Raw genomic sequence first — 13,150 nt, 5'->3', positions numbered from 1 at the left:
GAAGATTCCTTTCTTGGATTGCTAGAAACCTGTTCTGAGGAGGAGGAAATCACTGATTGCTAGAATAAAGATAATACATGGTAGCTTCAGGTTTTGGAGGGGCTGAGTACAAGACAGCAGAAATGGCTGGATGGAGGAGATTCTACCCAATGTGGCTTCTGTGAATGTATAAACTGAAAGCATTCAGAGCTATTCATTTTGTTGTTTGATTTGCTAAGGGTTAAGCTATTGATGAAAGATATCTATTCATTAAACTTCTAATACACTAGTATATTCTCAATTTTTAGTCATGTTCTTTTTTTAAAAAATTATTATCTTTAAATAGTTATACAAAGGCCATTTAACAAGGCAGTTTATGACTACAATGCATCTTTAGTCCTATGCTTAATAGATTCCAAGTTATAACCTCATAAATAGCAAAAGAACCAATAATCCAATTAATAAATGGGCAAATAAACTGAGGAGACAATACTCGAATAAAGACATGGCTCATAAATATATGAAGTGTTCAACATCTCTAGTCATAAAGGAAATGTGAATGAAAATGACACTAAGATTCCATTTCACCCCAATACGAATGTCACCATCAAGAAAACAGCAAGTGCTAGAAAAAAAAATCATAAGGGAAAGAAAGTCTTACATACATTATTAGTGGGAATGTAGATAATTGGAGACACTGTGGAAATCAGTTCAAGAAACTAAAAGCAGACCTAATATATGATTCTACTAGCCCATTCTTAGGTACATATCCAAAGGAATGTAAATCAACATGTAAGGGATACCAGACCATCAATGTTTACTGGAGTACTATTTAGAGTAGCCAAGCCTGGGTGCCCCACAACTCATAACTGGATAATTAAAATGTCGTAATATTTATAGTAGAGTATTATGCCACTGTAAAGGACAATGAAGTTATGTCACTGGCAAGAGAATCGATGTAATTGAAAAGCTTGTCTGGTAAGCCAAGCTCAGAAGGACAAATACTGGAGGTTTTCACTTATATGTGGAATATCTGGATCGAAAATAATAATATACTAATAATGCATAATACTTGATTATTTAAAAACTATTTGGAGAACATAGGGTAAAGAACATTGATGGGGTAAATATTACTAGAAGTAATTACATTATTAAAAGTAATGAAAGTAGCATAAAGAAAGTCACTTTAAAGAAAGGAGAGGGAGTTACAATAAGTAATTCAGAGAGGGTAAAACATAACAATATATGCAGATACATAAATATCACAATGCAACCCCATTTGTACAATTAACTTATGAGAGAGAGAGAAAGAGAGAGAGAGAGAGAGAGAGAGAAAGAGAGAGAGAGAGAGAGAGAGAGAGAGAGGGAGGGAGGGAGAGAGAGAGGGAGAGAGAGAGAGAGAAACCTCCCCTACCAGCTTCTGCCTCCTACTATCCATTCCAGCATAAATCAAGCATGGAATGAAATAGAATGCGAACCCCTGACCTAGCCATTCTACTCTGCTGATTCTTCAACATACACAGAGACTTTCTTAAATATTCTTTGTTTACTCCTTACCTTCATCACTTGCTAATTACTACCTTTTTCTGCCCTTTTATGCCTATGCCAACAATACTTGGGGGCATTTATTCTTTTTATGTTCTCCACATTTCTAGAGCAGATCCTAACACATATCAATCTTCAATAAGCATGTGTTAATGAAATCACTGGCTAATTAAAGAAACAAATTATATACTAAATAACAAAGTGAAATGCTAAGGTCCTTGAAGTATTCGGGAAGAAAAGCAGTATGTTTAATATAAACAACTAACTAAACTAAATTGCTATTATTTACCTCTTGTAGGATAAGTATTCAACTTTTGCCCTAAGTGTGTGTTGGCTGTTTCTCTTTCTAGTATCAACCATGACAATTAATGACAGTGAACATTAGAAGATCAATCTTTCTCCTCTCTGTGCATAATGCAAACATTTTTAAGTGTCAAGTTTTAGAAGAGAAAAGAGAGGCATATTTTTCAAAGTTAACATCAGTTTTTAAAAAACCATTTTTATGCAGTCAATATTTCCTCCATCTTGCAATCATTTATGGAACATCTTCTGTGAACGGGATTTTGTTTTAGACGGGGACATGAGGTCTAAGATACAATCAGAGAGGAACATGCTTTTAGATGTGACCATGAACATTACAAGTGTTTTAAGTGGTGAGGAAAAAGCTATAGCCTGGAAAGTAGGAAGAAATAGAGATAAGCCTTGGGGTAGCCCAAGAAATATATCTAAAGATGGGCACAATAGAAGTAAAGGAAAAGACAACGACTTTAGAAGGGAGAGGGGACAGTAATTCCTTTGTGTCATGTAGTATGATTACCTTCCACTGAAGCCAGATACAAGCAGCAGCTCTGAGACAGATGTGGAAGGTACACACTCTTTCTTTGAATTTGAGTAAGCCATGATGTCTCATGTGATCGTGATCACTTAAAATAAGCATACACTAACAAAAATACCATTCCCTTTGTATTTATTTTATTTTACTTTATTTTTATTGGTCATGGGGTTTGAACTCTGGGCCTGGGCACTCTCAGCTCTTCAGCTCAGGGTGAGTGCACTGTGAGCCACAGTGCTACTTCTGGTTTTCTGGTGATTTATTGGAGATAAGAGTCTCACTGTCTTTCCTGCCCAGCCTGGCTTTGAACCTTGATCCTCGGATCTCAGCCTCCTGAGTAGCTATGATGACAGGCTCAGTTCCTTTTCTATTTCCAAGTGCAAAAGTATTTACTTCTGTTACTCTCAGAATACACAGATGACAATTCTGGAGAGTTCTAATTACACTTTCTTAAGTGAATTCACCTCAAGATTTTGATTAAAGTATGTGGCAATCAGGAGATCTGTAAACAAGATACTGTCAGCATGGCACTCAGAGTTATCTGTCATATGGATTGTCCTGTCCAAGGAGATTGGCAGAACTTTTCCCCAATCCTGATGGTTAGCATTATTTGCCCCACTTTATCAGCAATCTTTGGGTATCCAAGATCTGTTCGGGAAGAACACCTTATTAATAACAAGACACTATGTCGTCAGTGAGTGATTGCTGACAATCCCATTTCTCTCCAAACTTAGTGTTGAAAAAGTCGCCCCTGGCATGTGTATGGCTAGGCACTAGAGGCTCACGCCTGTAACCCTAGCTACTCGTGGGGGGCTGAGGTCTGAAGGTCCCGTTTCAAGGCCAGCCCAGGCAGGAAAGTTCATGAGACCCATCTCCAAGGAAGCACCAAAACAGTTGGACGTGGTGGTGTGGTTCAAGTGGTAGAGGCCATGAGTTCAAGCCCCAGGGCCAAGAAGAAAATGAAAAGGTAGGTGTACATACACCTGGTAGGGGCAAATTCAGGCCCTTGAACGATGATGGTTCAATGTTATACAAAAATAAAATAGCCCTCGAGGATTCCAGTGTGGGAAGTTGGCGGACAACTAATCTCTCCCTCTGGTTGATCTCTTCCAGGAATTTCTATTATATCACCATGCTGCGGGACCCAGTGTCACGCTACCTGAGTGAGTGGAAACACGTGCAGAGGGGCGCCACGTGGAAGACGTCTCTCCACATGTGCGACGGGCGCAGCCCCACGCCGGACGAGCTGCCCACCTGCTACCCGGGGGACGACTGGTCGGGGGTCAGCCTGCGAGAGTTCATGGACTGCAGCTACAACCTGGCCAACAACCGGCAGGTGCGCATGCTGGCGGACCTCAGCCTGGTGGGCTGCTACAACTTGACGTTCATGAACGAGAGCGAGCGCAACGCCATCCTGCTCCAGAGCGCCAAGAACAACCTGAAGAACATGGCCTTCTTCGGCCTGACGGAGTTCCAGCGCAAGACGCAGTTTCTCTTCGAGAGGACATTCAACCTGCAGTTCATCTCCCCCTTCACGCAGTTCAACATCACCCGCGCGTCCAACGTGGACATCAGCCAGGGCGCGCGCCTGCGCATCGAGGCGCTCAACTTCCTCGACGTGCAGCTCTACGACTACGCCCGGGACCTGTTCCAGCAGCGCTACCGCCGCACCAAGCAGCTGGAGCACCAGCGGCAGCGCCGGCGCCGGCGCCGGGAGCGCAGGCTGCAGCGCCAGCACCGGCGAGCCCACCGCTGGCCCCAGGAGGACGGAGGAGGAGGAGGAGGAGGAGGCGGCGCGGCCACCGACGGCACTGTCACCGAGGACTACAACAGCCAGGTGGTGCGATGGTGACCCCACACACACACACCCCATCCCACCCCCTGCCCTCTCCTGGGGTGGGGAGATGGGAAAGAGGATCCATCGGGGCAGCCGCCCGGACACACATACACACCCCACCCACATTTGGAGGCATTCTGCTTGGAGAAGTTGGGCCCTGTGCGCTTAGATCTCCGGCCATCTGGCTTGGCTATGGCTGGATTTGGACATCGGAGCGTCCTCTTTTTGTCTTTATTTGTATCCAGCTGGAGATTAGCCATCTTGTCCTGACTTCTTCTTCTTTCCCCCTCTCCCCCAAATCAGTGAAAAGAAAGCAGGATGGGAATGAAGCTGACATCGACCGCTTTAAATAGGTCATGGAGAAAAGCAGCAGCAAAATAAAGGACATCATGGGGGTGGGGATGGCTTTTTGGGTGCTTGGAACCCACACACATGACTATGACTGGGATACTCTGCTTCACCTGGCCTGGCCTGTTTCATAATGTTGCTGCCATGGAGTATTGATCAGAGAAGCTGAAGAAGGGGGGAGAGGGGGAGGAGGAGGGAGAGGGAAAGGGAGAGGGAGGAGAAGGAGAAGGGAGATCCTTCCACCCTTAGCTGAGGCTTCACACCGACTCTTACCTGGCTGCTAAAATGTTGAACCCTAGGTGAATATGATTTAAACCATAAGTAATGTGTTTCGTTGCTGCATTTTTAAAAATTACTGCTCATCATCATCATCATGGCCCAAGATCTACATTCTGCAAACCCCAAGAACCCCAGCTGATGTTTTCCATCTCTGAAGGAGTGGCAAGTGTGCCTAGCATGGTCGTGACCCTGAGCAATGAACCTGGTGGGACATATAGGAGAAACTTAACTAGTTACGAATGCTGCAGGGAGATCACACTTACAAACCAACCTACTTTAATAGTTCACCATGAGGAATTCATGCCCAATTAAGCACGGGAAACAATTAGAAGGAAAACTACATGTCTCCCCTTCCCACACCAGCTACAAAATGCATACATTTTTGCAGGGATATTTCAGAGTGTAGCCTCTTTGCTGCAGTCACTTTCTCTGGTCTGGTCCTACCCGGGTGGAAATTCTGTCATCACTAAAGAAAAAGTACTTAGAAAGAACTTGGCCTAAAGGACAGGAGCATAGTTATCATGGACACCAAGTACATTTGCAATAACCACATGAACAATAACGCTGACTTGGCCAGGAGCCGTGGAGTTTGCATTCATGTAAACTTGTCCCTGGGGCTGGGCCAGATGTTGCACCAATGTCTTGAATATGTCTAACCTCATGTCTCTTTCTTCCCATGTGATCTTCACCTACTCGGAGACTGTGGTTACAGTCAATAAATCAGGCTTCCAGCGTTCAAAGTAGAATCAAAAGGATGCTGTATTGCCAAGAACTCATATTTTTTTTTGCCTTTCCCCAATCACAAGTATAATAGCACAAATGTTCTTAACCACCAAGGGGGAGGAGTGTAGAGGAGGGAGTGGATGCCTTCGCCTCGTGTCCAATTGGAAGATCAGAGCCGTGGAAAGTTTCAAAACACATTGATATGATCAATCGCTTCAAGGCGCTGGAGGCAAAATGAGTGAGACCCTAAATCAGACGGAAAAGCCTGTTCCATTGATGTGCAGCATGTTTGATGTTTAAGCTAGCTTTACTTAAGCTACTTCTCAGCCTCCAGAATGCTCTCTCTGGGGCCGAGAGTCAATCAACCCCCTCGCCTGCTTGGAGTTCCTACTGCAGAATGGAGAGCCAAGAACCCCACTGAATGCAAACCTGGGTGCTTCTCTCACGACCCTGGGCTTCCTCTTCCAGAAACATCTTGGGTAGCTCCCCTTTGCCACCAACTGAAGCAGACTCCCTTGTCAGACCACCAGTACATTCTGCGTCCTGGGGTAGATCATCATCGCATCACATCGATGAGAAAGGGAAGGGCGCAGGTTACAGATAGCTTCCTACGGATGGTGAGGTTGGCCTCGCTGACTGCAAGCATGAGTTCTCTTACTCCCTCCTGGCTCTGCTGCCCAGAGCTTGCTGCCAGTCATGCAACGAAGCTAGCTGTTATTGCCCTAAAGTGATTGACCCTAACCCAGGCACAACTGTGAGAGCAGGAAGCTAGCAGTGCCCCGGAGCTGTGCTGCCCTGGGGAGGGGACACTGGGTCAACAGTGAGGGAAGGGGAGCTATGCACACTGCCCATTCCTCAAGAAGCTGAGTTCTCTGGCTTCTTAGGAAGCTGTACTTTTTTAGCCACATGCAAGAGTGGATTTATAAAAGCAGGCATAGAAATATAGCATCCTAGTTGGTAGAGATGGGGGAAGGTGGTCACAAAATATTAGTGACTACCTGATAACTAAGGAAGGGAGGGAAATGCATCCTCTCTCTCTCTCTCTCTCTCTCTCTCTCTCTCTCTCTCTCTCTCTCTCTCTCTCTCTCTCCTTCTCTCTCTCTTCCCCCCCCCTCACAACACACACTGAATCATGTGGAAAAATCAAAACAATCTGGATTGTTTCTCTGGAGCACACTTTCTGTTTGGGGCAGGGAATGCATGCAGGACAGAGAGGTGCACCTGCAAACTTCACGCTGTTCCATAGGGGTGGTGAGGTTTGCAGCAAAGGCTCTCCACTGCCTCGCCGCTCCAGGTACGATGCATGGTGCTCCACTTCAGCCCCCTGAGCAGGATTTGCAGAAGAGAACCATCCCTGTGTTGGCCTCTGGCCAATGCTGAGCAAATTAAAAAGACCCACACAAGCTTCCTCTCTCCTATCTTTCCATTCAAAGCCGCACTTGTGTCATATCCCTGGGGTCCTGTGTAGCTAGAATGGAGAGGGAGATGCATTGTGTTCTCTGAGAGCCGCTGCACAAGTACAGGCAGGGGGGATGCTCAGAAACACAGCCCGGGAAAGACAAATGAAGCTAAGGAACCATGAGGCTCAGCGGCTTTAACAAGAACATTAGGTACATTAGTATCCAAAACTCAAGGGGAGAGAGGGGGGTGGGAGAAGGAGAGAGACATACACAGAGACAGACAGAGACAGCAGAGATAACAGAAGGGGATGGAGAGAGGAGTGGAGAGAAGAAAGATAAAAATGATGGAGAGAGGAAGAAAAGAGACAAGGAAGGGGAGAGGAGGAAGGAAAAGAAGAAATGAAGGCAGGCAGGCAAGAAGGAAGGAAGGAAGGAAGGAAGGAAGGAAGGAAGGAAGGAAGGAAGGAAGGAAGGAAGGAAGGAGGGAGGGAGGGAGGGAAGGAAGGAAGGAAGGAGGGAGTGAAGGAAGGAAGGAGGGAAGGAAGGAAGGAAGGAAGGAAGGAAGGAAGGAAGGAAGGAAGGAAGGACGGTTTCTCGTGGAGTTCTACATTCTATAGACTTCTGGAGACATTTCTTCTCTTGGCATCGGTCATTTTATGAAGCAGACTGGGATATGTATTTGTGTGGTTCTGTGAGGGGTGTGGTTATCAAGGAGTAAGATATACATTGTTTTATCTAATTCTGACTTTTCCTACTGTCCGTAACAAGAGGAAATAATTGAAAACCTTATCAATATGTCAAACAACAAACAGGGAAATCATGTGTGCTATTGGGGATTATAAAGACATGTGAATAGTTTGAAAAAAAAGATTTGAAAAGTGAAAGCTTATTTGATTAAATTTTTCCAAATAGAGAGTATACAAACAGAGAAGACTTTTTTTTCTTTCTGAAAGAAAAAAGACAAACCAATAGTAAGTCTAGTAAGTCTATTGGGTAGTATTCCTATTTGACTATTTTAACAGAGACATTCAATAGTAATTTAATAAGACTGAAGTTTTCTCCTTCCCACTTAAGACAAATAGGTTTGGTAACCCTTTTCTATGACATTGCCTGAAACTCGTGTCCTCGTTTACTGCTCTTTTGTTTTAAAGTAGGGCATATACTTTACGGTACAAGATGGCTGCAGCAGCTCCTGCCGTCTTTCATCTTTCCTTTACGATAGAGAGGAACTAGAGGAAAGTATTACACACTGCTTGCAATCACATTTCAGGCTAGGACCCACACAGTGGGCACACCTGGACAATGTTGTGATTACTCTTTGCCAGTTACCTTGAGAAGGGTGGTGGCTCTATCACTAAAAAACAATGTGAAAAGTAATACTGATAGAAACATATTCTCTGACACGAAAAAATAAGTTTAAAGAAATACTTCAAGTGTCATTTATTTCCTCATATCCATTTTACAAAGGGTAAGCTTAAAATCACTTGATCTGTAAAACATTCAAGGCTTTTCTTTTCTTTTTTTTTGGGGGGGGGGGGGGTTCCAGTCATGGGGCCTGAACTCTGGGCCTGGGCGCTGTCCCTCAGCTCCTCAGCTCAAGGCTAGCGCTCTACCACTTGAGCCACAGCGCCACTTCTGTCTTTTTTTCTTTTTGCTTATGCAGTGCTGAGGAGTGAACCCAGGGCCTCATGCATGCAAGGCAAGCGCTCTACCACTGAGCCACCTTCCCAGCCCCTCAAGGCTTTTCTAAACATTTTTATACCTAGCATTTCATTTGTCCTCCCTCCCATTCTTGCATGTGAAATTGGATTTCTGTTCCTTACCCTGTTTGGTCACTTGGAGTGGAGACTCAGAACTGCTGAACGATTTCCCAACTATTCTCACGACTGGGCATGAAAGCTGTTCTGAGTCTCAAACTTCCACCTTCATAGTCTGTGCTGCAACTTCATACTGTCCATCAGTGTTGGGATTGAAAATGGAAAGACTATGAACTAAATCTAAGTCTATTGATCTGCACCTCCCTTCACCTGGCTGTAGAGCTGTAGTGATGTAGGAAATGTCAAGGAGATTAGAGGAGTTGACCCTTAACTCTGCATCCCCAGTGAATTGGGTGGGTGGGGCTGGTTGGGGGTGGGGGAGTTGTATTAGAAGTAAAATGTCCAACAGATGAATGTGGAACAGATGTAGAAACACTCAAACTCAAGAAAGACATCCAAACTCCTCTAGCTGAATTTCCACCCTATTCAACCCTGAAACTACGCAAGATGGAGTCCGAGAGAATTGTCTCACAGTCCTGTGGGGGAAGCATAGTGTTAGACGTTTTCAGAATCAGTTGCTGCCTGTTAGGGAAGTTTAAAGGCAAATCAATAAAACCCTGCTCATAAAGTATCTCTCTTTCTCTACTCCTTCTTTCCCAGGTCCCTAGTACTTTATCAGCGACATATTGCTTTAGTTCTCAGAGGTTTTATTTGGTGTTAAATGAGTTTCTTTGCCCATTTTCTGGTGAGAGGAAACGCTTTAAGTTGTCTTAAGCTAACATCTGTCCACAGAGAATTTAGCTGGTCCCTTCTCAGCTATGATATCTGGCTAAGAAGAAGATTCTGTACTTACAGAATTGTGCTGAGATGGGGATCTCGGCAGCAGCGTACAGGCAACCAAAAGCAGATAGTCAGGTTCTTGAAAGGGAGACAGATCTTCAGAGATAGGAAGATGAATAAAATATGCTTCAGGCAATATTGAAAAATAGAAAGACTTAAGATATTGATTCTATCCTCACAATCCAGGGCAGGCTGGAAATAGGTAGATTGTGGTTCTCTTAGTCATTGAGAACAGACAAGGTTGTACGGTTCATGACTCTGGACCACAGCCTTGGGATGGCTTTTGTTATTAAAAGCTGATTGAACTGGAGGAGTTGGCTCAACCCAAAAGCTGGGTTGAACTTTGGTTAAAAAAAAAAAACTGTCCTAATGTGATCACAACTGTGACTCTAAAGTGTTTGTTTCCCACTGTCCCTGTGCTATGACTGGCCACCAGAACTTCAACTGAAAGCCTGGAGGCTGGACAGCGGAACTGGCCCATCTTGATGATGTTATTTGCCATCACCTACATGCAATGCTCCTTTCTCCAGGCACCTGTGGCTTCCCTGCTTCCCTTGTTTCTCTACTGGACACAAACCAAGACTGGCCATTCTCTCACCACATTTGCCTGGACACACATCTGAACTAATTCCCTGAGACTCTGAATTCACCCTTCTGGGCAAGTTGGGGGTGATTCTAAGATCTGTGTTTTGTAGCCCGATGGATGGAATGTGCACGAACCCAAACAGACCTGCCTTGCAGAGGTGCTGAGATTCCCAGAGGACTGGCCTGGTTATCAACACCAGCAACATCTGCAAGACAAAAGCCCTTGGACTTCCAGGCAAGGACTGGAGATCGCCAAACAGAATGCTTCCTTTGAGGACACTGATGTACAATGTTTCTGGGGACTGTGTTCTAAATGGTCTGAGGGAGAAGCTGCAGCTGTCGACTCTCATTGGCGCACTGAATGGAACCACTGTGAGTCACATATACTGCTGCACTGTGGAACTCATAGTACCCAGATGCTACCACTTGAGTCCTTGGCTCGTATTGGGGAAAACAGTCTTTGGACAGACAGTGTTTTGTGTAATTTAGTGGTTGTCATGTTTGTCTTCCATCTCCTGGTCATTTTTCTTTTTCTTTTTCATTTGTTTGTTTTTGTCATGTGGTCATGTTTTACTTTTCATTCTTTTTTTAAATCTTTTTCAGCAGCAATCTCTGAATCTGGGCTTGCATTATTTTTTTTTTAAATCTTTCATCTCACAGTTAGAAATAAAAATTTGGATCCTTATCTGGTACCCCATTTGAGATGTAAAAATAGTTATTCAGTAGGTAGTAAATTCTTTCTCCTAAGAGATATTTCCTTTTGTTTCTGTGCAATAATCTGTATGAACTTGGTTATTAGGAGATTGTATTGTGACATTATCAACCTTTATTGCTATTTAAAAAAAAGATAGTTTGTAGAACTGAGGATTTCCATTGATGTGAAGCACAATTTAATGACTAGGTTAACATATTAAACTGTTGTGATGTCAAGAACAATTGTTTCCTCTTGTGTTTTTGTAAGAGACACTTTCACAAAATGAGAAAAGTTATTTAAACGCTTTAAGGGATTTATGGAAATAGAATCCACAAGATCAGCTTAGTCAAACTCTGAAAATCCATGCTGCGGATACAAATGTGGTTACTGGATGTGAAACTTGAAAAGCCATAAAAGACAAAGAAAATATGGGTTAAAACAACCCATAGCATATGAGGCCAGGAGGATTTCACAGACTCTCAAACACATAATCTTCTAAACCCATGACTGATTCTCAGTGCCTCTCTACCTCTGTGCCCACCCCAACACTTTGACATCTGCTGCAAAATGTGGAAAAGCCACCTGGAGATGACAAGATTAGGGGATGAGGTTTTTAAAAAAAAAGGCAAGTACAAGAGATAAAGTGAGTGGAGCAAAAGACAGACTTCAAGAAAGAAACAGGGAGGGAGGAAGGGTGAGGGAAGGACAAACCAGAAGAAAAACAGTGCCGCCAACAATAATGAGCACTTACATGGGTCTCTCCACTAATTCAAAGTGTCAGGTTCTAGTTTAAAAATAAAGATTTTCTTTTCATCCCACAGAAATGGAAATTGTAGATTTCCTTCTTGCCTGGTAGGTAAAAATTTTGGCCCTAGTATAAGTCATTTGACCATGTTCCTTTATGTAGTGGGAGTCATATAAAATGCGAATTGATCATTTTAAATTAGAAGAGAAAGATCATAAGAAGAGAAAGACCCAAAAAGACTGGAAAAGAAACCCACAGGAATACGTTGGATGTGAGCACAAAATACACACACACACACACACACACACACACACACACACACACACACACACACACACACACACACATTCCACACATTCCACACCACACCAAAATAAAAATTTTAGGAGCTTTTGCCATTAAACAAAAGTTTCAAATGAGAGGAAGAGCTAGGAATTTCTCTAATCATCTTGAAAAAACATTAGTCCATTCTCATCCTGGGAGCTACATTCCAAGACACCCAGTAGAGGCCTGACACCATGAACTACACAAAACCTACAAGACTATTTTCTTATTGCTGTAGATCTTAGTGACCTCAGCCTATAATTTTCCCCCCATTCTTTGTAGGTGTAGAACTTTAACCTTACTTAGAAGAAGCACTGTATACCTTCTCTTTTTTTCATCCACATATTGCCAATTTCAGGCCTTACAGCCACTATTAAAATAAGGGTTACTTGGAAACATCACTGCCTGGCACCAGAGTAGGTCTGGCAGCTGAGATGGCTACTGAGTGACTGATAGGCAGGTAGCATCTACAGTGTGGGTACACTGCCCAGCACACTGCCTGGCAGGGTGATTCATGTGCCAGGCTAGATAGAGCAGGATGGAGATTTTGTCACATTGAAAATGCTAAGCAACTTAAATTTTATGAGATGTTCGTTTCTGGAATTTTCCATTTAGTCTATCTGTACACCAATGACCCTGAGTATCTGCAATATGGAAAGTGATACACAAACTAACAAGGGGATTTCCGTTAGTGTCAAAAATGAGATAAAAAAAAATCTATAGACTATATTCAACACCCACTGGCCAGGATGATACTGTTTGAGTCTCACAGACAGAACCGTTTTATATCAAATATAAAACTATCAGACTATCAATTTTTTCACAAATTAATGGCAAATAAGAGATTCAAAAAGAACAATTTCTTTGATAAACTATGAATTTTTATAACTACGAAGAAATACGTGATCTTAGATAAATTGGAAAACACAAGATACTTAGGATCATTGCTTGCTTCCATTTTTTAATGCATTAACAATTAAAGTGAAAATTAAATAAGGTATGTTTTAGGAAACTGGAATCCAGCTGTGCTGCAGAAATATATGCCTTAGTATATTAACGGACATCCTATGGAAAAAGAATTTTAACAGTTGCATGTAATTTTGCCCCTCTTACATACTTAATCATTCTCCCATTTCATTTTTAGCTTTTCCACTAATAAATAATACTGAAAGTAATATACTTGTACATACCTGGCATCTATGTATTTTTATATACCTGTTAGTGAGACAGCAATGGACAGTATGTGTGCATTTTCTCATAAC

The 13,150-nt window shown here is 43.0% G+C and overlaps 1 protein-coding gene across 1 annotated transcript in view; it reads left to right on the top strand.

The window, feature by feature from the left end:
- The window catches only part of Hs6st3 (heparan sulfate 6-O-sulfotransferase 3), a 668,805-nt gene extending 661,391 nt beyond the window's left edge, over positions 1-7,414 (top strand). Inside the window, exon 2 of the mRNA XM_070002727.1 lies at positions 3,470-7,414. Coding sequence (XP_069858828.1) covers positions 3,470-4,208 — 739 coding nt within the window. The 3' untranslated portion in view covers positions 4,209-7,414. The remainder of the gene's footprint in view (positions 1-3,469) is intronic.
- The last annotated feature ends 5,736 nt before the right edge of the window (positions 7,415-13,150 follow it).

The sequence above is a fragment of the Dipodomys merriami genome, unplaced genomic scaffold (genome assembly GCF_024711535.1).
Source record: "Dipodomys merriami isolate MVZ:Mamm:240054 unplaced genomic scaffold, mDipMer1.0.p SCAF_6, whole genome shotgun sequence".
Lineage (NCBI taxonomy): Eukaryota > Metazoa > Chordata > Mammalia > Rodentia > Heteromyidae > Dipodomys > Dipodomys merriami.
Note: the sequence above shows the minus strand (reverse complement) of the source record. Positions and strands in the feature narration are given on the sequence as shown.